We start from the raw sequence: 25375 nt of genomic DNA, 5'->3' as shown, positions 1-25375 counted from the left end.
GCCAGAACTCAGGCTGGTGTGGAAGTTGCTTGCATAGCCCTCTGCACGTGCTCAGAGCCAAACTTTTCCTTCCGATTTGCAGGGCTCAGCCTCCGCTGAAACTGAACTTTGGGAGAATTTCAAGGGATGCTTTGGGGATTCAAGAAGGGTGTGTGCTGTGGGGCAGGGCGTGGTGGCACTGATAGTTTCTGGCTGACGTTCTCTTCTTGGGGAATCTAGCCCTGTCTTGCTTTGGCAGGGGTGGGGGTGGATTGTAGCTGACTAGTCACGACAGAAGTGGGATGCTATAGAGGGGGAATGTTTGGCATAACCCTGCAAAACTGATGTTTGTGTCCTTTATCAAATGGACCTCCCATGGATCCAGGTACTATATCTCATTTTTGTTTGTTTTAGGCTATACTCTTGTTCTATATAGTGAAAGTACAGTGAAATATGCGTAATTTAATATGTAAATATGTATATACATTTTCTTTTGAAATCTAGGCATTGCTCAATGTGCGAATTCATTGCCTACTGTGGTAGAGACTGTTGATACAGATTTTAGATGTTTTAACGGTTTTTGTTTCTACTGATTGCCTATTATGTTTTCTGATGTTGTAACCTACCCTGTAATCTAAGGCAGTGTGTGTTTGAATAAGTCAATACAATAACTTTAGTCAGTAGATCAGTTTGACGATTCCTAGATTAAAAACTTCATTAATCAGCTTGTCGTACTGTTACCTTTTTAGTGGTGGGGAAGTAATCTGCTTACTGGGGAACTGAATACCTTTTTTTTTTGTTCAGTGAAAATGGGTCTTGGCACAGAACATTTGTATGGACTCATTTTAACACCTGCCGTTCCAGCCAGGGGGAGACGGGTAGGGGGCATGTGAGCCATCCACTCCTTTGGAAGCCAAGAGCTTCCCAGCATCCTTAGCACTAAATGTTAACATTTGCCTGCATTCTCCACCCGCCGCTGCCCAGATGACTTTTCCAACACCACCTTGCCAGGGAACGAAACTTCCGAGTCTGGGTACAACCAGACATCAACTTTCCAAACTCCTGGAAGGGCTGAGGAAGGTACCCTTTCTACTTCCGCTCTAGCCGCCTCTCCCATTGGTTAGAGGAGCCTCATCCTGAGGGGCTTCCTCAACCAATCGGACCAATGCTTGCTCTTGCCACCTGTTAGCATTTTGCTGGCTGGTCTTCTTGACTCCAAACTCAGAGACAGTAGCCAGGGCTGCGTGCGCTTTGAAAAACAACCAAAAATTAAAAGTTTTGTGCTAGCAGGGGCGGGAGGAGAAGCTGCATCAGTGTGCATGATTGTCTTATTTGTTTCTTTCTTTGCTAGTCTTCAGGAGCTGCAAGTCAGCTGCCCTCCTGCCCCTCTGAGAATCTAAGTCAGTTCCTGAGGTTGGAGCAGGTGTTGGCTAAACTCTCTGTAACCTACAGCCATTGTCAAGAAGACAAAGAAGCTGAATTTGAGTTCTATGTTGTGCTGTTTCTCTGTGTTTCCAGAAACAGCAACATAAGGAGCCTCTCCATGTAAAGCAGGCATGGCCAAACTTGGCCCTCCAGCTGTTTTGGGACTACAATTGCCATCATTCCTGACTACTGGTCCTGTTAGCTAGGGATGATGGGAGTTGTAGTCCCAAAAGAGCTGGAGGGCCAAGTTTGGCCATGCCTGATATAAAGCATTATGGGGCATAGCTTTGCAAGGAGGGAGTGGAAGTCTTGCCATAAGATCCAGGAGCCTTCCATTCCCTCCATCTCCTCCTGAGATATATTGGAGAATTCCCTAGTTTGGTGCCCTTCAGCCGTTTTGGATTCTCAACAGATTCCCAGCAGCCAGCCTGACCAGCGATCAGGGATGATGGGAATTGTAGTCCCAAAACATCTGCCGTCAGAACCTGCCAGCAACTGCTTGGGTGGCCTTTGCATTTGAGCAGGTCCTTGCTTTAGATCTGCCCAGAAATGCATTTTCTCTCTCTTCCTCCCAATGGCAGTTCTTCCAAAGCGGCGAGCGGAAATACCAGCAGTGCCGTAATCTTCACAAAACAGTGAAGCGATTCCTGCACAAATTGTGCCTTCGTGGCCCTCTGCCCATGCTCCGAGAGGCCCATCTTTATTTCAACCTGTAGGGCTCAGTCCTGGTTCAAGCTACACTTTGGGAGGAAGCCAGGGAAATATTGAGAGCTGCTTTGTGGCTGCAAGAAGGGTGATTCTGTTTGCATTTTCTTTCCTCCTTCTCCCCCCCCCCCCCCCCGAGAGCAGAGCAGACAGCACAGGAGAGCAAAGGTGTAATCATTGTGGCCGTCGTCATCTGCATCCTGGCCATTGCTGTCCTGGGTGCCGTCCTTTACTTCCTGCACAAGAAAGGGAAGCTCACCTGTGGCCGCTCAGGGAAACAAGAGATGTAAGCACACATACCTTTCCTTGCAGCCTTTTGGGTGCCTCCCTCCTTCCATCTCATCCATCTACCAGAGACCACGCTTCTTCCCTTCCTGCCCCCTCCCAGTCTCCTTGCACCAAGCAGCGCGCTTCTTCTGATCCCATGGGAGGGAGGAAGTGGGGTGGACCTTGAACTGCTGTTGCCCACTAGGCCTTTTGCAATGTTCCCACTCAGCAGCCTCAGGCAGGAGCAGCTCATCTGACACACAAAGCTTGATCGGTGATGGCTGTAGGCAGAAGACATTTGCCCTTGGCCATGAGGTTACGCCTTTCTGACTTCTGTCCCACCCAAGTCGCTGGTCAAATAGGGCTTTGCAAGCTTTATAAGCCCCTCCAAAGCTGGCCAGAGACTCTAGCGGGGACAAGGTCTATGGTGGGGTTCCCGTTCATTCCCTTGAAGCACTTGCCTAGCTCAAGCCTCTGCTGGACCCAGAGGAGTTGAATGATGAGCCCCCCAGGAACTGTTCTGTCCCAGCCTGCAGCCCACCCACTCTGCAGGGATGCATTTCAACACTTGTTACCCTCCCTCCTCCCTAGCACAAAGCCCGAAGCGCATAAAGACGAGATTGTAGTTGAAGTTAAGTCAGATAAACTTCCTGAAGAGGCGGGGCTCCTGCAGGGCGCCAACGGCGAGAAGAAATCGGCCAGTGACCAGGTAGGCCAGTTCGCCATGACTAGCAGCAGCGGCTAGCAGAGGCGATGGTTCGGAGGATCCAGATATGGTGTATGCATTGTTTTTGATGCAGTGTGTCATCCTTCCCCAAATCCACCTTCTTGGGTTGCACAAATGGTCTTTTTTTTTTAAGGAGAAAAAAAGTGATGTTCAAGGGGGGGATTGTAACCCATGGTGTAGATTGGCCCAGCTGCTTTGCCCTTCTGCCCCCCCCCCCCACTCCTGAATGTGCTGTGGTTAAGTTAGGAAGCCCACCACTGCTTCATAAACTGTGATAGTGAACTGAACGGGGGAAGCTTAGCATTTTCCACTGCTGAGACATCCAAGCAGGAAGAGCCTGTCTGTGCGTAAGGGGTGCAGCTTTTGCCTTTCCCCCTTACCTTTTAGCATGGGCTAAAAGTGGGTTTCTTAGTAGCAGCAGATGCCCCTCTGCCCCTCCCCATATGTCTCCCTGATCCAGCAACTTCAGCCCCTGCTGCTTCCTGCGTTTGGCAGGTGCCCCTCCTGCCAGCTTCCCATTAAGCAGCTTTCTGTGCTCCATGTGGACAGTGTGCATGCAGCCCCATTCTCTCTTCCCCATAGCTTTTCTCTAGCAACCACCTACGGGAAGGCTTTTACTGCCTGCCTCCTGCAGTCTAGCCGGAGGAGCTTCCCTATTCCAATACAGAAAAATGATCCTGCATGTGCTCTTTTTCTTCTTTTTACTGTGCCTCCAAGCCAGTCACGCAATCTCATTCAAAACGGCTGCCATCCTCTTACCTCGGCTATCTCACACTGTGGGACAACAGAAGTGGGTATGCTTGTATTTTACTGGGCCACAATCGCAGTGTAACTGTTTTTTTCTGCTTTAAAAAGGGAGAGAAATACATCGATTTGAGGAACTGAGGAGGCAGAGAGAGACAGCTGTGCCCCTTCGAAGATTTCTCCCGTTCCTTCTCGATGCCTCCACCCCTCTTGCTCCCCTGGCCAGAGTCTTTCAGGCGCACAGCAGCAGCAAATAAGGCACAAGATGGCTCCACAGCAAATACTTTGCAACCTCACCCTCAGGTTTTTGAAGGACAAAGGCAGCTGAAGCAGATCAGTTTTCAGACCAAAAAGGGGGGAGTTTTAGTTTAAAATTTACTCCCTTTAGAGTATCCACGTTAAGGAGGGGGTTTTGAGCGGGGGCAGGTAGAGGAACATATACTCTACCATAATTGTATGGGGCTTCAGTCTGTTTGTAAAAGAAAAAATACTTTATAACAGCCAAGCACTTGCTGAGCTGAATTGGTTGGAGTTTTGTTTTTGGTTTTTTTAATTGAGACTTGGTAAATTGGAGAAGAAAACTTTAAAATCTTACCATATAGACAGGATTGGAGTATGGCGAGTGTGTGATGGATTTGGTTCCATCCGGCATGTAGAATACTTGTGGAAAGCCAGAGGCGCCTCAGCTGTTCCTTGAACTGTTGCTGTTCTTCGCAGCAAGGTGCTGAAGGAATCAGCTGCGCTTCAGAAGCCCTGGCCCTCAAAACGGCAGAGGGTGGGGTGGGAATGGAGGTAAGAAGTCTTAAGGACACTCACTAGGGATTCAGTTTCACTGAAGTCAGTGCTGCTTACTTCCAGTTTAATATAAAGGATAACTGTAGAGAGGAGGTTCTCTCTGCACATCAGATGTTATGATAGGAATAAAGTCTCTCTTTTTTGTAAAAAAACAAACACTGTATAGTCACACTTTTTTTTACCCGAGAACGTAGGTTTTTGTCCCTTCATCATCCCCCCCCCCAGATCCCTTCTGCAGAGCTTCTGGCTTACCTTGCTGCAGGTGACACGCTTGCCAGTCTTTGGAAGTCCTGCCTCTACTTAGGACACAGGAGGAGAAACAAGGCACTAAAATAGGGTGTTAAGCACATGAGGTAGTTTTCTACAATTATTTTGGGTTTTATTTCAGTGTAGCACCAAGGAAGCTGCTCTGTTACCACAAGGATTTATGCTTCCTCCCTGGTGGTCCAAGACCCCCCCCCCCAATCTGTTTTCTCAACCCTCCAGAGCAGGGCAGATGAGGGGGGAAGTCCCACTGTGCAAGTGTAAATTCTTGTGCTAACAGATTGAGTGCATTGGAATTCATCTTGAATTGCTCTGCTCTGATAGCAGTGGAAATTGGAGTTCTTGGAAAAATCAAAAATTAAATGATAAATGACAAGAACTCAGGCCAAAAAGGATAGTTTCAAAAGGGATAATTTCAAAAAGTCTTCACACAGTTTTATTCAGGATAAATTCCAGTAGGCATCAACATCAGGACAAGGCCCTGTTTCGATTATTCTTCATCAGCTGGAATGTACAAGTTAACATAAATCTTAGAATAGTTCTCCTAGTAATGAAAAATCATTAAACTCTCTAAACATAAGGTTTTAACAAATAAAAAGGACAGAGACTATATTCAAATAAACATTACTGATATATCTGTGAGTGTCCAACCTAACATCAAACTTATACTCTGCTTTCTAAATAAGGATTTAAATTGCTTATAACGTACAACAAGCTTGTCTATACTTAAATAATAGATCCTCTTACAAAATATAATAATCCTTATTACAGGAATACTTGTAGTTTTCTACAAACAGAGTTATAATCCTTATAATAAACGAAGGTAGCTTACCGAGGTTTCTCAGGTCTAAGTGTACCAAGTATGTTTGCCTTGCTAACCCAAATTGTTTGCAGCACTTAAGTGATAGAGGAAACGAGGTTACAGCAGAATTAAAGAGATAGTATTACATTTAGGCGTACTCAAAGTGTTAAGACAATTTAAAACCTTATGTTAAAACCTTATGTTTAGAGAGTTTAATGATTTTTCATTACTAGGAGAACTATTCTAAGATTTATGTTAACTTGTACATTCCAGCTGATGAAGAATAATCGAAACAGGGCCTTGTCCTGATGTTGATGCCTACTGGAATTTATCCTGAATAAAACTGTGTGAAGACTTTTTGAAATTATCCTTTTTGAAACTGCTCTGATAGCAGCAGCAGGTGACACACAAAGAATGTGAAGGAAGCTGGTGCCTGTCCCAAAACGATATGGTCATGCAGCCTTTAAAGCAGGTGCTGATGACAACTCTCTTCGTCCTTAAACATGCCAGGAAGTGTTATAGGATGCTGAACTTCACCATGCTGGCCCAGTGCCTAAGAAACGCTTTCTGCTTCTCTGTCCACACCCCAGAATTCTAAATGGACACCAGACAGAAATACTGTAGCTAGCTGCTTCCATACAGAATTATTTCCTGCAAAGTTCGGTTTTCCATTCCCCCCAAAGCCTCTCAGAAGTGAACAGCTTTTCAACACAAACTGGGTAAAACAGTTAAGGTTTTGCTTTAGACACGCTTTGTTTTCTGAGTGGTTAAAAAGGTGCAAACTCATCAACCAAAAACAGGGGGGTGGGGCGCTTTCCGTGTAAGCTATAAAATTAGCAAACAAACAAAAATGCTTTTGTTATATATTTTTGTTGATGTGTGTAAATTTAAGAGTGTCTGAGTTGCAGGGTTTATATATATATATATATATATATATATGTATATGAAAAATAAAAAGCTAAAGTCTTCAAGCATTGGCTCTTTCCTAATGAATGGAATATATGGCAAGGAAAAAATAGTCATTACTGTAAAGCACTTGATTTTAAAAAAAACTGTTTCACATTTAACATGGATTAATTTTTATTGACTAAAAATTCTTGCTGAACATTAGTCCATTTTAAGCATACACCTTCCCTTCTCCACTTCTATCAATGTAAGCAATGTTTGCCTAGCATTTCTGTATAGGTGGGTGGGAGTTCTGTCACAATCGCAAGTGAAACCAGGTTCTGTGGGCAAAGGAAGGAATTGTAATCCTCCTCTAAGGCTGTGGGGGTCTTTCATTGACTTAAGGATGCCAGCTTATAAAAAAGGCAAAGGTCACTAGAATTCTGGAGTTTAGTCCTCATTTCTGCAGTACTTCATATGCTGTTAAACTTGCAAGGGGGTAGACTAGATTACTCCCAGGGTCCCTTCCAACTCTACAATTCTATGATTCCCAACAGGGTGGGAGTCATCGCCCAACAACATCTGGGGGGGAATCACAGGTTTCCCAACCACATGGTAATTTTTTTTTAAGCACTTAAAATACACCAAATCAACATACGACCCACACCTAGAAGCAGAGCTCTAACTGGGATGAAATGTGAGCAGAGATGAGAAGCATCAGTTCCAGGGAGACGGCCACAGTCTACACACTTTTGTGAAGATTGAGTACAAGTAAAACTTACTGGGATAAGAGGCCCAATTCACTGGAGTTGCAAATGACACAACAGAAGCAATATGCTACAACAAAGAAATTTATTTAAAAATAAAACTTTGTTTTTTTTATTTTACTGACACACATGAAATACCCTAAATCCTCCACAAGCTCTTTCGTGGGCAGCTTACAAGAATGAAAAATAAAAAATAAATAACATTAGTATAACCTCTAAAACATTAACAATGCATTTTGCAGAACAAAATGAGGACTTTAGACCAAATGAACCTTAAAGCTCAGCTACTCTGTAAGAATATTTACCTTCTGTTCTTATTCTTTACAGATCTGAAAGGATTAAATACTGCTAATATATTTTTTATATTAATGACATTATAACTTTTAAAATAGTGAAAATCTGAATTTATTTATTTTTTAACACTGATATTAAAATTGGTTCTCAACCTTCAGGAGAAATAAAGCTACTAATAACCTCTCTCTCCCACTCAAAGGTAATTTATCCATTAAGCATTTCAGCTTTCCTATTCCCCCACCCCCGCCTTGCAGTTTTAGTCGCAAGAGCAGCGGTTGTGCACCAGTGAGCTAACAGGGCCACTGATGGCAAGTCACACTGCTCCGAAATTGGCTACTCAAAGTGACATTCGTAAAGCCGCACACCCATACCCCAAATGCATATGCAGCTCTAAGATGGAGGAGGCAGCATTTGCAAAACGGACGCTGCAAATTGAACAGGCACTGGACATTTAATACTTCAGGGCAGAATCCACAGGAAACTCCTTGCAAAACTGTATGTGGGGGAATCGACAGGAGCCTCAACAGCTCAAGAGAAGATCCCAGAAGATTGCACTCCATCCCCACACAGAGAGAGGTCCAGAAGCTGACAGGAAACTTGGCACTTGTGCCTGGAGGTGCAGCTGTATTTTGCTTCCAGTCATAAGCCTCATTTGTTTTTAAAAAGAAAAAAAGATGGGGAAGGGGATGACAAACTGGGATATTTTGGGTGACCCACACTGGTTGTGTCAAAATCCTGTGTCGGAGTTGCGCTATTACTGCCTTCAATCCAAGCTTAGGGCAGTCAGCAATATGAACAACTCCCCAACACTAAGGACTAAGGTAGAGAGAAAACCTGCTCAGGCTGAACAACACACAAACAAACAAAACACACCACTATGTTAGCTTTGGGGCGACAGCTTTCTCCTTCCAAGGAGCAGCTCCATGGATTTCCCTGGTCAAGTTTTCAATCTGTCTCTTCAGATGCAAGATTGGAGATAGAGCATTTCCCCCATCAAAAGGCACTATACATTTGGCTTTAAGTAAAATAAGTCAACTTTTTTTTTTTAAGATTAAGAGACATGGGGGGGGGGACGACATAATAAGGTAAAAATTTAAAAAGCAGCAGGGAACACACCCCGGGAGGCGTTTTTCGCTCTGCCTCCCTTGTGCTTGCAAACAAAGACATTCATGTGGTTCAAGGAAAAAGCCACTTTAAAAGTTCTCATGTAAATGTAAGACACAAGAAGTGGACAAAAAGGAGACATGCAGTAAAGTCCGGTCAGCTATACCGTAGTACGTGGAGTGTTCCTGCCAGGTAGAAGGCTTCCCGAAACGAGGATGGCCCTGCTCAGGGCGTGGAGAGCATCTGCAGAGGCCCATCTACAAAGGCAAGTTGGTGCTGCCGCTTTGCACAAAAGTAGAGATTAAGGCTGACTGCAACAGAGTTTCCAGTGCTATGCCAACAGCTTTTCCAGCGGACTAAGAAATCAGCTTTGCAAAGAGCTAGTCCTCACCAAACTAGTCTCCAAAACTGATGTGGAGTTCGTGGCCCAGGTGCGAGAAGAAATATCCAAGAGGAGTGTCCAGTGGTTGCTCCAACATTTCACACTTAAATTGCACAGCCCCCTTGGTTCCTAAACTGCCTGGCCACAACTCTCTACTCTGCAGCTGTTGCAAAGACCCTCTGCTCACCTCCTAAATGCTATCAAGTTATTCAAAATGCACTCTAGCCGAGACTCCTAGGTAATAATCTTCACAGTGTTTCACATGAAAGCAGCAAGATCAGACCGACGTTGCCACTGCCTGTCCCATGTATGGAGGGGGCTTCTGAAGCCTCTCTGAGGTGTTGGCAACTGACAACTCTTTCTCTGGGCAGCAAGAGGAGGGCCACAGCTGCCAGGTCAACAATTCTGCTTTTGGACCACTGCAGGCAACAGCAAACTCCTGCCAGTCTTCAAATCTTCATAGTGTGTCATTCAAACAGCACTGCTGACAATTAACAAAGTGCTAGCCAGGTGCATTCACGGTACCTGCACAGCCAGGTGCCATCTCTGACATCCTCTGCAGTTATACCCCAGGGATCCAAGCGCTCGTGGACAAGCAAGGCTGCCCATTTAGAGAGAAACACAAAATAAGCAGCCACTTTCTATGCCCCCCATTCTGTGGGGAAAGTCTTAGTATCCTTACATGGGGCAGAGGAACCAGGCCTATTTAAACAGGACAACTGTAGGGAAAAGCAAACATGCAACTTGTTTTGAGATATAAATTTTCACACGACTAATGCTGTAATTGGGGGGAGTGTAGTGAAGGCTTGAGGAAGAGGATGGAAGAGGGAAGGCATCCTCTAAATACAGGTTGCCTGCTGTCCATCAGCCAGATGGTGGCCATCAAGGTCCAAATTCAGCTTTCTAAACCTCCATTAACCTGCCCAAACAAGGGCAACATTCAGAAGCCACACTCTTCTTTTCCTCCCCTCCCTTTGCGGTTTCTTTTGTCTTGTTTGCCAAAAGAACCTGAACTTTAAAAAGAAAAATGCAACAAGCAGAGCGAAGGAGGCCGGGGGGGGGGGTCATCCCCTTTCACAAAAGCCCTGCAGGGAGTTGTTGCATTTTGACTGCTGAGTTGGTCAAAAATTATTTCCACAGATGCTGGATACAGCTGCCCACATCAATGGACAAGTAATCCAGCACAGTTAATTCTCATCCACAGGAAGTGAGAGGAAATAATGGATCCAATGGCCACGGGACTTGTAGATGCTATGAAGATGGCATGCCACGTTGACCAAGCAGCAGCTCTGGGTGTGTTAAAGGGCAGCTGCTCCAGTCCTCAACAGCCTTGATTACGTAAAAGCAGGACAGCTACATCCAATCATCGCACCAGCCCGAGCGCAGGCGAGAAGTCTTGCATCTCCAATGCCTTAAAATCCAGTGTGCAGCAGGTTAATGCTGGCAACAGGAGAAGCCTGACTCAGACCAAGGAGGAGCCAGAAATGACTGGAGATGTAGAAAGGGAACAAGGAGAACATTTGGGGGAGTTTGGGGGGGAGAGAGAGGGAGGGTGCTGTAGCAGAAGGAAGCTACCAAAACCACTTCCTTAGTCGATAATCTGTACCCAGTAGCAGGTGGTCTAAAAAGCCTGAGCCAAAACATACAGCAGCAAAGAGGCCCAAATTCAGTACCCTGAACCACAGGAGGGCACGCCACAAGAAAGGTGGAGACGCCGTTCGACAGACTGGCATCCCGTTTTAATTCACAGCACAACACAAGACACCCCAGCAAACGCCCTTCCACTCCCGCCCCCTCGTCCACCAGCACAGGAACCAAGAGTTCTTTCCAAAGCGACACAAGCGTCCCCTCCAGTGGGGACGTGCAGGAGGGAGGGGCCAAGAGGGGTGGGACTCCAAAAGACACACAGACTGGAGAGGACGCACCTATCTGCTCCGTTTCGTTCCGTTTGCTTGGAAACCTGGAATCGCATGAAACCCTGATGACCGATTACTCTCTGTCGAGGCAAGCCTGCCTTCGCAGGAAGTCTCTCGTGGAGCCCGTTGCCTCCTCTAGGTAGAAGCTGGGCAGGAGACTGCCCAGGCAGGTTGGATGCGCAGGGGTGTCCCAGGCAGGGCCAAGGGGATGTGTGCTATGTGGCTAGGTGAGCGGGGGAGGAGACGGAAACAAACTCCCGCAGAATATTTTTGGCCATGTCGATGTTGTTATGGGCAATGACGAGGGCTTTCTGGATGTCCTGATATGAGTAGCCTTGGCTCATGAGGGTCTCAATCTCACTGGAGAGCTGCGGGGAGGGAGCAGGGGCCGGCCCCGCTCCACCAGCTTGCAGGCAGCTGCCTGCTTTGCGTTCAGAGTTTATCCTCCGGGGCAAGGGCTTCGGAGGCCGCTCTGGGACCTGGGAGCCATCAGACAAACCTGGAAGAGAAAGAACCACATGATTTGGGGAACGGGGGAGGAAAGAGAAAGGAGGACAGGTATTTTTTTAAAGGTCACACAGCCTCAGCTTCATGCTCTTTGAACATCTGGGAATCTGCAGCCAAAATTCTTCTCTTTCACAAGACCTAACTCTTCACCATTAAATCCTATAGGTAACCTGAATATAATTGCAACCGTGTATGCTGAAAGATTCACAGATAGCCAATTCATTTATTTATAACCTGGTCTCCCTTGTTCAGGAGCATTAATACACAATAAAGCACTATTTTATTTACCTACGTACAAGCTATAGAGTAAAAACAGGCAAAATGTTAACTTCATCAGCCAAGGCAAGATACACCACTTTAGTCAATTGCTTGGAGGAACAGCCACATATTTTACCTGGAATCAAAATTCAATTTAATTTGGTGCCACTTGCATCAACGCAACAGTTATCCTCAACAGCTGAAATCGACAATTAATCCTCTCTTATCACCCCGGGGAGGTTGAGAAATGGCGAGCTTTGTGGTTTAGGTTGCGTCATATCTGGTGCGCTGATGTTAAGCAGAAGTAGCCTTCATGCTGCAGGCATTCTGAGAAATGCTCAACAAAGTGCAAGAACAAGGAACACCTCAAAACCGCATTGCCTGCCAAGTTCCCAGCCTCTCTTGAAAACAAAGAGAGGAAAAGCACGCACAAGTCCCTCTTGGTGCTTGCTCCAAGTTGGGATGTGGGACCGGCGGGTTCGCAGCATCAAAATCTAGTGCAAAAGCATCAAAATCTAGTGGCAACAGGGGAGTACAGGGCTGGCCTGTAGGCGTGTAAGACCTACCATGCAGCCAAATGGAAAGGGTGCCCCGATGGCAGCCTGCTGGTGGAATGCTTTCCGCACAAAGGCTTACCTGGCACCTATCTAGGCAGGGTATAAGTGAAAATGAAGTTGTTGTTGTTGTTGGCATTTTATTCATCTCTTTAAGTCTTGAGTGGGGAAAAGCTTTTTGCATTTTAAAAAATGTAGTTAAAAACCTTCCACTGCTTATATAGAAAGCTCCCCATTTACATGGGGGTTACGTTCCAAGGCACCACGCATTTAAGTGAAATCACATGTACTGGGAACACCATTGAAAAAGCCTGCAAATGCCCTCTAAACCTCTGTAAACCCTTGGAAAAAACCACCCTGAGACCTCATGGTAGAGAGCGGTATATAAATTCAATCAATCAATATAATAATAATAATAATAATAATAATAATAATAATAATAATAATAATAAACCAAACTCCACCACACAAGCTTCCTCCAAACCTCTTTGCTCAAACTCCAATGCCTCACAGGCCTCAAAGGTTAGTGCAAAAATTAGTGGGATTGCTAGACACCATTTCTGCCCCTTTTTGTGCCTGGTTCATGGCGATGTGTGTGTGTGTGTGGTTGCACATGCCTTGAACATACGTATGGGAAGTTGCCTGTATTGATTATATGTTCTGCTTCTAAACCTTTATGCTTTCTTTTTGTATTGTGGTCTCAAATTTGTACTTTATTCTTTGATTGACACTTTAAAACACCCGAAGAACTTTTCTTGTTGGGCAGCACAGAAACACTATATGAAACCAACGAACCTGATAAGATTTCCCCATCCAGAGAAGTCCGACCGAAGGCAGAGGTTGCATTGGAGATATCTGAGAGGGTGCGGCGAGCCAGAGTCAACGGGAGGGCTGGCCTGGGCACGTCATAACCATCTTCCTCGTTCTCTGACTCCTCGGGGCCGTTGCTGGCATTGGCAGCGGCTACATCCCCTCCATCTTAAAAGAAGAAGCAAGAAACTGTAAAACAGGGGGTCCCCATACTAAGGCCCGGGGGCCAGATGCAGCCCAATCGCCTTCTCAATCTGGCCCATGGACAGTCCGGGAATCAGCATGTTTTTACATGAGTAGAATGTGTGCTTTTATTTAAAATGCATCTCTGGGTTCTTTGTGGGGCATAGGAATTCGTTCATTCCCCCCCCCCGATATATAGCCCGGCCCCCCACAAGGTCTGAGGGACAGTGGACTGGCGCCCTGCTGAAAAAGTTTGCTGACCCCTGCTATAAAACGAGGAAGACACCTTTGGCTCCAGCCCCAGTTCTGGCAGACCTCGTCCGAGTGGAAACATTTCAAAGGGAGACACTCCACAGCCAAAACCCAAAGCGGAGGATGTTGTACAAACATCAGAAAGTGCAATGAACAGCAGGGAAGCAAAAGTTGTCCCAATGTCACAGACTCCGAAACACTATCCACTTTTTTATTTTATATTAGGCTCTCTTTACTGACACCCTGATTTCTTTACGTAAAGCAAAAATTCCATCGGTGAAAGGGAGAAGACTCGTCTGTGGTATTTCTCCTGGTTGAATCATGACGTTTCTCCTCTGGGAACTTACCAGGAATATTGGTAGCCTCAGAGCCAGAAGGAGCTGCCTGGGAGTGGATGTTGAACATTGCTTCATAGGTGCACCCATCCATTTCCTGGTCGCAGTCCAACATTCTGAGCAGAGAAGAAGAAAAAGAAAATACATTGGCTTCAGGAACTCTGCTGGATCCTGCAGGAGGACAGGGCCAGCAGCACCCAGTGCTCAAGGGCCCCACTGAGGACATATCTGGGCTACATACTGCCAACCGCCTAGCAAAACTGCACTCCATTTGTTCCCTAAGTTGTGCAAACCTTGAAGCATCACTCACCACCACAATAATTTATAATAATAATTTATTATTTATACCCCGCCCATCTGGCCGGGTTCCCCCAGCCACTCTGGGCGGCTTCCAACAAAATATTAAAATACAGAAATCCATCAAACATTAAAAGCTTCCCTAAACAGGGCTGCCTTAAGATGCCTTCTAAAGGTCTGGTAATTGTTGTTCTCTTTGACCTCTGGTGGGAGGGCATTCCACAGGGTGGGCGCCACTACCGAGAAGGCCCTCTGCCTGGTTCCCTGTAACTTGGCTTCTCGTAGCGAGGGAACCGCCAGAAGGCCCTCGGCGCTGGATCTCAGTGTCCGGGCAGAACGATTTAAATTTTTATTCACTTTTGTTCACAGAACATACAGAGTTCAGACAATTCATCTGCAATAGCGTGGACACCCACAAGTGCAATTCACAAAAGAAATCTACGGCAATTTCGGAAATGCTGGTGTGGAAGTGGTCACTGCTTTTGAGAGCATGCTTACACAGTAAGCAAACACATATTTTCAAATACATTTCTACACCAAGGCCCCATTCTGTATTTTTCTACTGCTACACAGGAAACTTTGTGTATCCTGTTGAGTTGTATTTGGGAAATGGAACATCAATACAGTGGTAACTCGGAAGTCGAATGGAATCCGTTCCGGAAGTCCGTTCGACTTCCAAAGCGTTTGGAAACCAAGGTGCGGCTTCCGATTGGCTGCAGGAAGCTCCTGCAGCCAATCGGAAGCTGTGTTGGACCTTCAGGTTCCACTCACTTCCAGGTCTGCGGCGTTTGGGAGCTGAAACGTTCCACTTGCAAGGCGTTTGGGATCCAAGGTACGACTGTACATTAGATACAAATGCAATACACCCTTTTAAAAAGTAAGTCACAAAATGAGGTGAGGAGAGCAAGCATTTGCCACTCCAGAATAAGCTTTAGAACCTGTGGACTGCCGGTTGTTGTTGAACAACAATTCCCATCACTCCTGCTAGTTGGGAGTCCCGTTCTTCTGGAGGACCAGAGGTTCCTCCCCATCCCAAAGGATCTGGATCACCCTAGCAGGGCAAGTCTTTGTTTTGTTTGTATTCAAAACTGAATTTCAAACATTTGCCATACAAAACTAAGTTTTTTGGGGTGTGTGTGTGTTGTTTTTGGAGTGTAATATACCTTTAATATCCTTCTGTATTTATAACTTCCCAAGTGCATCTCAAGATTTCCGAGCAAGGCAAACAAAGGATGCATCCTTATGAGGAGGGGCTGACAGCTGCCTCAAAATATTTTATGAATCTGACTCTGCAGCAGCTGTTTGGGCACATTCAAAAGGAACCCACACCCAGACGCAAAAGAACTTGACTGCAGGTGGCAATACTACATCAATCAAGCCACATAATGAAGAAACGTTTGGGTGATGGGCTGTCTTCAAAGGCTAGGCCAAAACTTTCAAAGTGGGACTCAAATGGAGTGTTGATATAAATCCGTAAGTTATCAGTAGTTGCTTTTAAGTATCACAACTTACTCAGCGCCTTTGGAATCAAGAAATGGGGGGGGGAGATAAAAAACAACAAGCAAGTAAGTAAATAATCCAGCCATTGTGGAGGAGGCCCTTATACTGCCCTGAATGGGCTGCCTCACCGTGAGCTTTGACTCATTTCCAAGGGCAATTTGGCCTCTGGTTTTTGTACAGTGGAGCCAGGGGGCACAAGAGGCAAGGACGAGGGTGACATGTACTCTGTGTCTTCATCATTCTCCGAGTGCTCTCCAGGCGGTAGCTTTGGCACAAGCAACGGTCTAGAAGAGAGAAGGTTCACAGTCAACGGTGGACAATCTAACGAGGACAAAATAACAGCAATCGGCTCTCTGAGAACAAAGTGTCAAACAAGGGGCTTCCAGCTCAAGAATCAGATTCTAGGAATGCAACACTGTGCCATGTTGTGTGTCACACGGGGCAGTTCAAGGTGTGCCAGGGTGGCATCTGTCAGGTAGCAGAAGCCTCAGAGCCTCGTGGGTAAATGGGGAAGGAGGGTCAGTTTCAATAAGCTGATTTCTTATACCCTTTTAGAGTTGCGATGCTCTATCCACTCTCCAGGCAGGTTTATAAATTTACAACTCTGGGAGTTCTCAGGACATTTTGACTGATTTTCTGGACTGAAAGAACTCAAAAACATAAACAGAGTAACATAAAAAAAACTTTAAAACCTTCAATTCAGCCAGATTAATGTAAAATATCTGATCTATTCTATACTTCCAGCACTTTATTTTATTTAGTTTACATTTCCACCCCCTACCCCTCAAAGGAACACAGTAAGTGACAAATGCAAGAGAATCCACATGTTGAAACTAACAAGGCTGGAGGTCTGCATTCATATACAATACAGTGGTACCTCGTGTTACGGGCAGGATCCGTTCTGGAGGCCCGTCCGTAATGTGAAATGCCCGCAACTCGAAGCGCTGTGTCTGCGCAGGTGCGTGGCGCGATCGGGCACTTCTGCGCATGCACAAGCAGCAAAACCCGGAAGTAACCTGTTCCAGCACTTCCGGGTTGCTGCGGGACTTAACGTGAAAAGACGCAACATGAAGCGGACGCAACACGAGGTAGGAGTGTACAGTAATCCATCTCAGAAATGCACCCACTGATGACCAATTGTACACTGGCTGCAATTCAAAGAAATTTCTGTCAGCAAAGCCTCCGCTCCAGAGCATACCTTACAGCAAGAGAGTAGATGGCGTTGGCAGAAGAAGAAGGTTTTATTTTAGAATGTTCACTGTCTGAGCCCGTTGGGACCCCACCAGGTTGATTCTGCAAGACAAATAAAATACCAGCACTGGCAGATGGTCCGAAAGAAAAGGAAGACATCCTCACAAAGCCCACATTTACCGTTTCATGGTAAGAAGGAATTCCTAGGGGTTGCTTGTTACCCAATCTAAAGAGCCGTATGTCAGAAAGACTTGCTTTGCAATTTCGAAACAGCTACCCTCTGGAAACTTGCTTGGGAAAAAATATGACCAAGCAAGCAGGGCAAGGGGTAAAAAAACCCAAGTCCCCCCCCCCCTGCTTGCTATTATGGGCTGCTTGCTATTATGGGTAAAGCATACAGTGTTAGCAAGCTGGTTCAGTGAGATTATAAAAAACACTTCCCTGAGTCCAGTAGGGAGGTTCTGGACAAACCAGAGACTGTTGGCTTAGTGGCTAAAATATTGCTCTTGTGTAGTGCCTCCAAGTAGTCATTGTTGGGTGTGTCTATCTGTGGTTCCAGTGGACAAGTACCCTTCACACTGCTCCCTAGCCCACTCCAAGAACTCAACTGCAACTGACATTAGAGGAGTTTTTCCATGTTAACCATTCTGTTTAATATGTAATGCTACAGTCCAGTTCATTCTAGGCCTTCTCTGTGTCTAGGTTGGATGGGAGAACACAGACACTTGCACACATTCACCTAACACAGGAGACTTGAGAATAACAAGCCAAATACATGCACCATTTGTGCAACCCTGCCCCTCACAGAATGAGAAAGGTGAGGTAAGATCCCAGAGATGTCAGTGTCTACAGCCTGCATCTCTGCTGGTTATGCTCCACACATGTTGGGGAAGGCATAACACTGATACTGATTCACCCCCCACACCCTCCAGAGGAGTTCCAGCTAAGTGTATGAACCAACTCACAGGCAAACATTGTTCTGTGAGATCTCACTAGGTCAGAGTCGGCGGGAAGGAGCTGGAATCCCTCCTCCAAAATCAAATAAACAGAAAAAACATACAGAAAGAATAAAGAGCAATAACAAAAACAGAAACATATAAAACATAAAATTCCAAACCAATACCCTTAACAAATAATGAATAAGAGCAAAGAAAGAAAAAACCAAAGCAAATAAGACAAAACATAACAAAAATTGACTCCCTAAAGTTTGTACACCGCTTCCCTTTGTTTAACTTTCCCTTGTCTTGCTTTATCTGAGCTATTATTTACATAGATTCTCTATATTTCCCTAGTTATCTTTCAGTTCAAGCAAATCACCAATTCAATATTCATATCCTTTTTGATCAAATAGCCCTCAACATACTTCCATTCAGCTTTACACTTCTGTTTGGGGATATTCCTAATTGCAGCAGTCATTTTGCAGCAGTCCTCCTCCAAAATCTTTGATCTAACACTTAATGAACAATACAGAGCAGCAATTTTCCACGCAGGGCGTATGAATGCAAAACTATTATGGCCGCTGGCCTGAGATGCACTTACTGCTGGGGTGTCCAGGCTGAGAGTGCTCCCGAGCCTGTGAGCGTCAGCTCTGGAATCCATCTGAGAAGGCAGCGAGAATGGGAGTGAGTGTCGGTTCGTCAACTCCCGACTTGCCCAAGGCTCAGTGGGGCTTAGGGCTGCAGCTGGAGCTTTTGGAATCGGCCGCAACGACCAGAGGTCCCCCTGGCGGTTACAAGGCACAGGGGGTAACTTGTCCCTGGTAGGACAATCTCCTGGAGTGCAGGGCAGAGGCCGCCTCTGAGGCCGACTCTCGGGCCCAAGGGAATGCGGCCTGTCCGGAGGTGGCGGAGGGGGGAGATCTCGATGTGTTGGAGGGATCGGCAAAGGTTTGTCCTTGTGGAGGGAGCCGGGTGCAGCCTAGGAGAAACAAAGACCAGTAAGTAAGATGGGAAAAGCTGGCAAGTGAAGTCTAAGCTTGCCATCAGAATCCTGGTGTCCCACAAAAACTTGAGCCCGATAGCAACTGCAGGGTAACAAGAAACTGAGGCCTGTCCCGAGGGCAAGCACCACTAAATGGTTGTGCTGAGTGACACAATATCCATCAGTATGGTGGCCAGGAGTGTCAAACGCCAGTCAAGATGGCAAGCCAATGCATACCTTGGATTGCACCCAAGGAAGAAATGGTTCAGATAGCAAAATAGTGAAACACACGAGACAGCTTCCACACAGATCTCCTTGGATAAAAGGAGGATTACCCCATTCGGAAAGATGAAGGCCTCATTCCTATTTTCATCACTACAAAAGAAGGCAGGAGTTTGTACCTTACAGGTGGTCCCTGGACTAGAAGCTCCAGATGGATTGGACACTCGTTGCTGCAGAAGGTCTAATCGGGGAGGTACTGGGGGGAGTGATGCCTGAGGAGCCATTGAAAATGGAGAAGGAGGACGTTCTACCTGCAAATATTTCAAAAGAAGCCCTAGTTAAAATGTATTTCTCTCTCTCTCTCTCTCTCTCTCTCTCTCTCTCTCTCTCTCTCTCTCTCTGTGTGTGTGTGTGTGTGTGTGTGTGTGTGTGTGTGTGTCTGTTTTAATAACAAAGTTCCCACTGCCTGCGGCTGTGAGCTAGCAATTTACCTTGAACACAGAACTGGGCATATATAGATATGCTGAATTTTCCCCACAGCCCTGATACTTCATTTCTAAAGGAACATGCTCTGAATATAGACTTGTCACCAACAAGTCTGCACACCACACTGCATGCCCACCTTGGGCTGCCCATGAAAAGCACGTCTATTGTAGAGTGAGAGGCAAGGGTGATGTCCACTGTTCCCAGAAACTCTTTTCATTGTGGGAATTTGGGGGGGGGGTGAGCTGAGAGTTTGCTTGGACCCTGGGTGAGGACCTGGAAGCTGAGTGGGAGGTGTGTCAGAAGGAAAATGAATTTGTACAGATTCTTATATATTGGTAACATTGCATCAGCGTAACATTTTTATTTGTAACCGTGCATTTTTGTAATATTTTATTCATCTGTGGTTGCTTCAGTTTCCTGTACACTGCTTAGAGAGGCTTTCGATATACTGTATTAAGAGGTATAGAAATTAAATAACCAAACAACCAAACCCACAGGCACTGGATTTTCAACCTGGCTATTCTTTTTATTTAGCCACTAGATGGTGTGCTCTATCATCATGAGTACAGGCCCAGCTGACACAGAAATAGGAAATACTTGTGTAAATGGTCTCTTGCCATGATTATGCGCTCAAAACAAAGAACAACATGGTTCACATACAAGTCAAACCAAATGCTAGAAATCTATATGCAATTGTAAAATTGCTTTAAGGTAGGCCAAGGTTAAGAAACACCTTCTCCAGGTATGGATCCATTTACAGCCAAAAGCAACTTGACCCATGTTCAAGAGAATCACTGGGCTTGGGAGAACCATGGAATTACAAAACAGAACAATGCAAAAAGGCTGCTAAAGGGAAGACGACAAACTATTCCTATTACAGTGGTACCTCGGAACTCGAATGGCTCCATTCTCAAACATTTCGGCTCCTTAACGCCGAAAACCTGGAAGTGCTCTGGTTTTCGAATGTTCCTCGGAACCCAAACATCGAACAGAGTTTCCACTGTGCAAATACATAGCTGTCGGTCAATCGGAAGCAGTGCCTTAGAAATTGAACGTTTTGGAAGTCGAACTGTCTTCCGGAACGGATTACATTCGAGTTCCGAAGTACCGTTGTATCTTATTCATCTTCTTTTTCTATTTTTGACAGAGAGAGTTAGAAGCTTGGTGGATCAGGGAAATGCTGTGGATGTACATAGCTTGGATTCACTAAGACTTATATTCTTGCAGAGAAGCTGGTAAAATGCGGGCTATATGATGTTACTGTTAGGTGGATTTGTAGCAGGTTGACTGACTAAACCCAAAGAGTGCTCACTAATGGTTCCTTGCCATCCTGGAAAACTGGGGCAAGTGGGGTGCTGCAAGGTTTTGCTGTTCAACATCTTTATAAACGACTTGGGTGAAAGAATTGAGGGAGGGGTAGCCAATACCTCAGAAGATTGATTCAGTATTACCTTAACAGATTGAAGAACTGGGCCAAAACTAACAAAACAAATTTCAACAGCGACAAATGTAAGGTTCTACCCTTAGGCCAGAAAAGCCAGATGCAGGATGGGGCAGCAGTACCTGTGAAAATGATCTAGGGGTCTCAGTAGACCCCAAACTTAATGTTAGTCAACCATGTGATGCAGCAGCCAAAGAAACCCTAATGTTCTGTACTGCAACAGAAGTATAGTGTCCAGATCAAGGGGAGTACTGGTATCACTCTATTCTGCCTGAGTCAGATGCCACCGGGAGTATATCGCATCTAGTTCTGGGCACCACAGTTTAAGGAGGATATTGACAAGCTGAAAGGTATGCAGAGGAGGGTGACCAAGATGATCAAGGGTCTGCAAACCAAGCCTTATAAGGAACAGTTGAAGGAGCTGGGTATATTTAAACTGGAGAGGTGATATGATAAGCTATCTTCAAATATCTGAAGGGCCGTCAAATGAGAGATGGAGCAAGCTTGTTTTCTGCTGTTCCAGATGCCAGGACCCAAACTAATGGGTGCAAATAACAAGAAAGCAGGTTCCAATTAAACATCTGGGAGAACTTTCCGACAGTAAGAGCTGTTCGACCGTGGGATGGTCTCCCCCGGAAGGTAATGGGCTCTTGTTCCATTGGAAATTTTTAAGCAGAGGTTGGATGGCCATTTGGCAGGGATTCTTTAGCTACAATTCCTCCATTGCAGGCAGTTGGACTAGATGACCCGTGAGGCCTCTTCCAACTCCACAATTCTATGATGGTATGAAAAAACAGCCTCATGAGGACGAAAACATGCTGGGTGCAATGCATGCTCCAAGTGACTGCTGAAAGGGGACAATCAGAACGGAACGGTGTGGAGTAGAATGGGCATGACTGGCATGCAGGCATCTTGAACAGGAAAGCTCCACACCGTAACATTTTGTTGCAGGTCCATATATATGTGATAGAGAGATCTCCTGGCAGTGGTTTGTAGCCAAGGTTTCTCACTCAGTTGTTTCTTTCTACAAAATGAGGAAGGAAGCAAATTTGGTGATTCCCTCTCCCATTTGCAACCCCCTGCCCCCTCCAAAATCTTCTCCAGAGGACTGAGGAACAGCACCACTGGATCTACAACTGACATTTGAATCCAGGAAGTCTTAAGCCACCCAAAAGGACAAGTGGAGATGTTAGGCAAGATCAGCGCACACAGCTTATACTGGGAGGGAGTCAGGTCCCAGGGCATGATCTGAAGGCAGAGGAGGCTGAGACCTTGCTGAAAGCAAGCAGGTCTGGAGTGAGTCAATGCCTAGATAGGAGACCTCATGGGAGCTACATGCAAAATCACCTTGAGCTGAAGACAAGAAGGATCTAAATAAAATAAAATTACCTTTGCACAAGCCAGTTCCTTCATCAGGAAGAGTGATTCATCAGCCCTGTCGTCATCGTCATCATCATAGTTTGGGGAGGGAGCCCCCTCGGCCCCTTGCCGCAGGAGCCCTCCCCCTCCTCTGGGATCAAACGGGTCCACGACAATGGGCTCTGTGCCTTTAATTTCACATCGGCAGAACGGACAACCCTGGCCTTCTGATTCCTGCGGAAAAAGAGGAGGAGAGATGATTGGCTACAAGTTTGTTGTTGTTATATTCATTTATACCCTGCCTTTTTCTCTGACAGGCCTCAAGGCAGCCTACAGATAATGGTGTACCCATGGTTAGAAGAAACCTTGTCAGTAAGAACATACTAATGCCAGCTGGAGGGAAGAAAAGGAAAATCGAAGTGCCCCACAATTGCAGCATTTCTGCTAGAACTATTCTTTGTCAATATCATTAAAAAGTGAGTCAAGGAAAGTGTTTCACTCTCTCTCTCTCTTTAGAATAGAACTTGTGGACATCGAAGGAAACTGAACATTGGGAGAGACAAAAGAAACTACCTCTTTGTACAGTGCCAAGTAAAATGATAAAATTCATTCCTTTGAGAGGCAGTGACGGCCATCAATGTGGATAGTTTTCAAAGAGGATTAGACAACTTCATGGAGGATAAGGCTCTATCAGTGGCTACTAAACACAATGGCCATGTTCTACTTCCACTGTTGGGAGTGCTAGTCCTCCTCAGAGTAGACGCATTAAAATTAATGGTCCTAACTTAATCCATTAACTTAAGTGAGTAGACCTAGGGTTGGATACAACCCAGTACGGCTCTGAATGTCAGTTGCTGGGAATCACAAACTGGGAGAGTGATGTGGTTGTGCTCAGGTCCGGCTTTCAGGTTTCTTCTAGGTACCTTAGTTGGCCACGGTGAGAACAGGAATGTGAACTAGATAGGTCATTGGCCTGATCCAGCCACCAGGCTCTTCCTGTGCATAACCGCTTATTTGCATTGAAGACAACATGGCCTAAAGACAACTCCCAACCCCCACAGAGACACCTTTTGTAGACTTGCCAGTATCTGCTTCATCAATACACAACATAAGCATAGGCAGGTCATCCTAGCATGAAGGCTGCGGAGGGCCAAGGCCTGCTTTGAAAGGAAGCAAATTCCTTACCTGCCAGGAAGTGAGGCAGGAAGTGCACATGAGGTGGCCACAGGGTTCTATCTTCACATCCTTGTCATTTTCTGCACAAATTTTACAGAGCTGAAAGGTGGAGCCCATCTCACAGTACAATTCATACTGTTCCTAAAAGCAAGAGGGGGAAAAACATGTGAGAGGGTCTAATAATGCCGCTCCTTGTAATAACTGCCAGATAAGCAAAATGTACGAGGTGGTAACATTTGTGTTCTTTACTATAACCAAGAGCGTCACCTAGATGGCTTTCAAAATCCCAGTGCTGTCAATGAAAAATTTAAGGCATGTACTGTTTTTTTAAAGGCCTAACCTATGGCCACATATTTTCTCCTCCAAAGAGGTGGCAGTCAAATGTCACCAAAATGGAATTGGCCCAATTATACCACCCCACCCTTTAAGTACAAAGTTTTCCAGAGTGAGGCCCTTGGATAAGAAGAAAAAAAACTAACATTACAAGCTCTCCACTCTGAACCATGCTCCTGACTGCCCTGGAATCCAATTGAGATTTAATGGTCTTTCCTCCCAAAGCTGAGCTCTGAGTTATGCTTTGTTTAGAAGGCCAAAAATAAGTCTTCCAAGCTTGTTTGCAACAGGACCACTGTAATGCTGCTGGCCAATACGTAAGGAAAGAAAGGAATGAAGTTGTGGCAGTCTCTGCTCACCTGTGTAACTTTAATGTGATCCTGGGGTGTGGGCTCGCACAAACCGGTCAGGTCAGGATTCTGATTCCGTCCATCAGGATATAAGTAACTACAGAGCAGAACATTGTTTGATTCAATAGAAATAAAAAGTCTACAGTGGAACCAGATGAATGTGGCACTATTCAGGAAACTCCCTCCGTTGAGAAATATATTGCTGTGGGCAGGGGGGTGATTTTGAAGAGTAACTGTCTTAAAGGTAAGCACCTATAAAATGAAGAATGCTTTTTAAAAAAGCATGTTTTCTGGTTACCATATGTGCTAAAACAAAGGTGCTGATAAATGATAAGTGCTCTTAACTTCAACTTCCTCCCCTAGTCACTCTTGCCACAACACCTTGGCCGAACAACTGGGCAAGGCAACAAGCATTTCTGGATCACAGTTGTGCTCTTTGTGGTCTGAGCACAACATCCAACTGAAGAGCCTAAAAGCTGAAAGGCGAAACTGACACACATTTTAGGACTACAAGAATAACCTCAAAATCAGAGCCCATTCCAAAATCTGACAATTAAGCATGTGTTTGTGAGAACTGTGAATATATAAGCCAAAAGGTTGTGCAGTTACGTGGTCAATAGAATGGAAAAATGCCTAAAAAAATAATAGAGAATGGAATTATCACTGCTTGGTGTTTCAAAAGTACTACACCTTTGCCAGGTCCCAGCATAATGAATGCAGCTGTTTCCATCTGCCTTCCAGGGGCAGGAGCTAAGGAGATAAAACCTGCATCTGAAGGGCATCATCCTACAGACACACTAACAGAAACGGGCAGAAGTCATGACAAACTACACTGATGAGTTACTTACAAGCCTTCCCTGAAACCATCGATCAGTGCTTGAAAAAGGGGTTTGTTGTGGGGGATTGTCTGGAGAATATTTCCATCTGCAGTGACATAACCAATGGCCCACTGGCCAAGCCTCGTGCAGCTCAGACGGAAAATGTAACTGAAAATAAAAGGAACACACAGATCTGAGGGCAGGATAAACTTGCTAGCTGGACAGAGCTCTTTCTTTCAGATGGAACGGCTGAAACAGTTTCGCCTGCAGATCAAAGGCAGAACCCTACAGCCAGGCAAAAAGGATTCAAATTATCTGAAAACCTCT

The 25375-nt window shown here is 45.5% G+C and overlaps 2 protein-coding genes across 5 annotated transcripts in view; one reads left to right on the top strand and one right to left on the bottom strand.

The window, feature by feature from the left end:
* The window catches only part of MCAM (melanoma cell adhesion molecule), a 54646-nt gene extending 47967 nt beyond the window's left edge, over positions 1-6679 (top strand). Inside the window, exons 14-16 of one of the 2 annotated variants that reach the window (XM_060268312.2) lie at positions 2254-2395; positions 2968-3085; positions 3959-6679. In XM_060268312.2, the coding sequence (XP_060124295.2) occupies positions 2254-2395; positions 2968-3085; positions 3959-3988 (290 nt within the window). In that variant the 3' untranslated portion in view covers positions 3989-6679. The remainder of the gene's footprint in view (positions 1-2253; positions 2396-2967; positions 3086-3958) is intronic. The other variant, XM_088657991.1, reaches the window with a different exon arrangement.
* Positions 6680-7428: 749 nt separating this feature from the next.
* CBL (Cbl proto-oncogene) overlaps positions 7429-25375 on the bottom strand; it is a 50250-nt gene continuing 32303 nt past the window's right edge. For all 3 annotated transcript variants that reach the window (XM_035138771.3, XM_035138772.3, XM_088657990.1), the window contains 11 exons: positions 25079-25216; positions 24240-24327; positions 23557-23688; positions 22402-22605; positions 19265-19396; positions 18483-18860; positions 16951-17045; positions 15881-16036; positions 13968-14071; positions 13171-13353; positions 7429-11555 (listed from right to left, as the gene is read on the bottom strand). In XM_035138771.3, the coding sequence (XP_034994662.1) occupies positions 11272-11555; positions 13171-13353; positions 13968-14071; positions 15881-16036; positions 16951-17045; positions 18483-18860; positions 19265-19396; positions 22402-22605; positions 23557-23688; positions 24240-24327; positions 25079-25216 (1894 nt within the window). In that variant the 3' untranslated portion in view covers positions 7429-11271. The remainder of the gene's footprint in view (positions 11556-13170; positions 13354-13967; positions 14072-15880; positions 16037-16950; positions 17046-18482; positions 18861-19264; positions 19397-22401; positions 22606-23556; positions 23689-24239; positions 24328-25078; positions 25217-25375) is intronic.

This window comes from Zootoca vivipara, chromosome 14 (genome assembly GCF_965207765.1).
Source record: "Zootoca vivipara chromosome 14, rZooViv2.hap1.1, whole genome shotgun sequence".
Lineage (NCBI taxonomy): Eukaryota > Metazoa > Chordata > Lepidosauria > Squamata > Lacertidae > Zootoca > Zootoca vivipara.
Note: the sequence above shows the minus strand (reverse complement) of the source record. Positions and strands in the feature narration are given on the sequence as shown.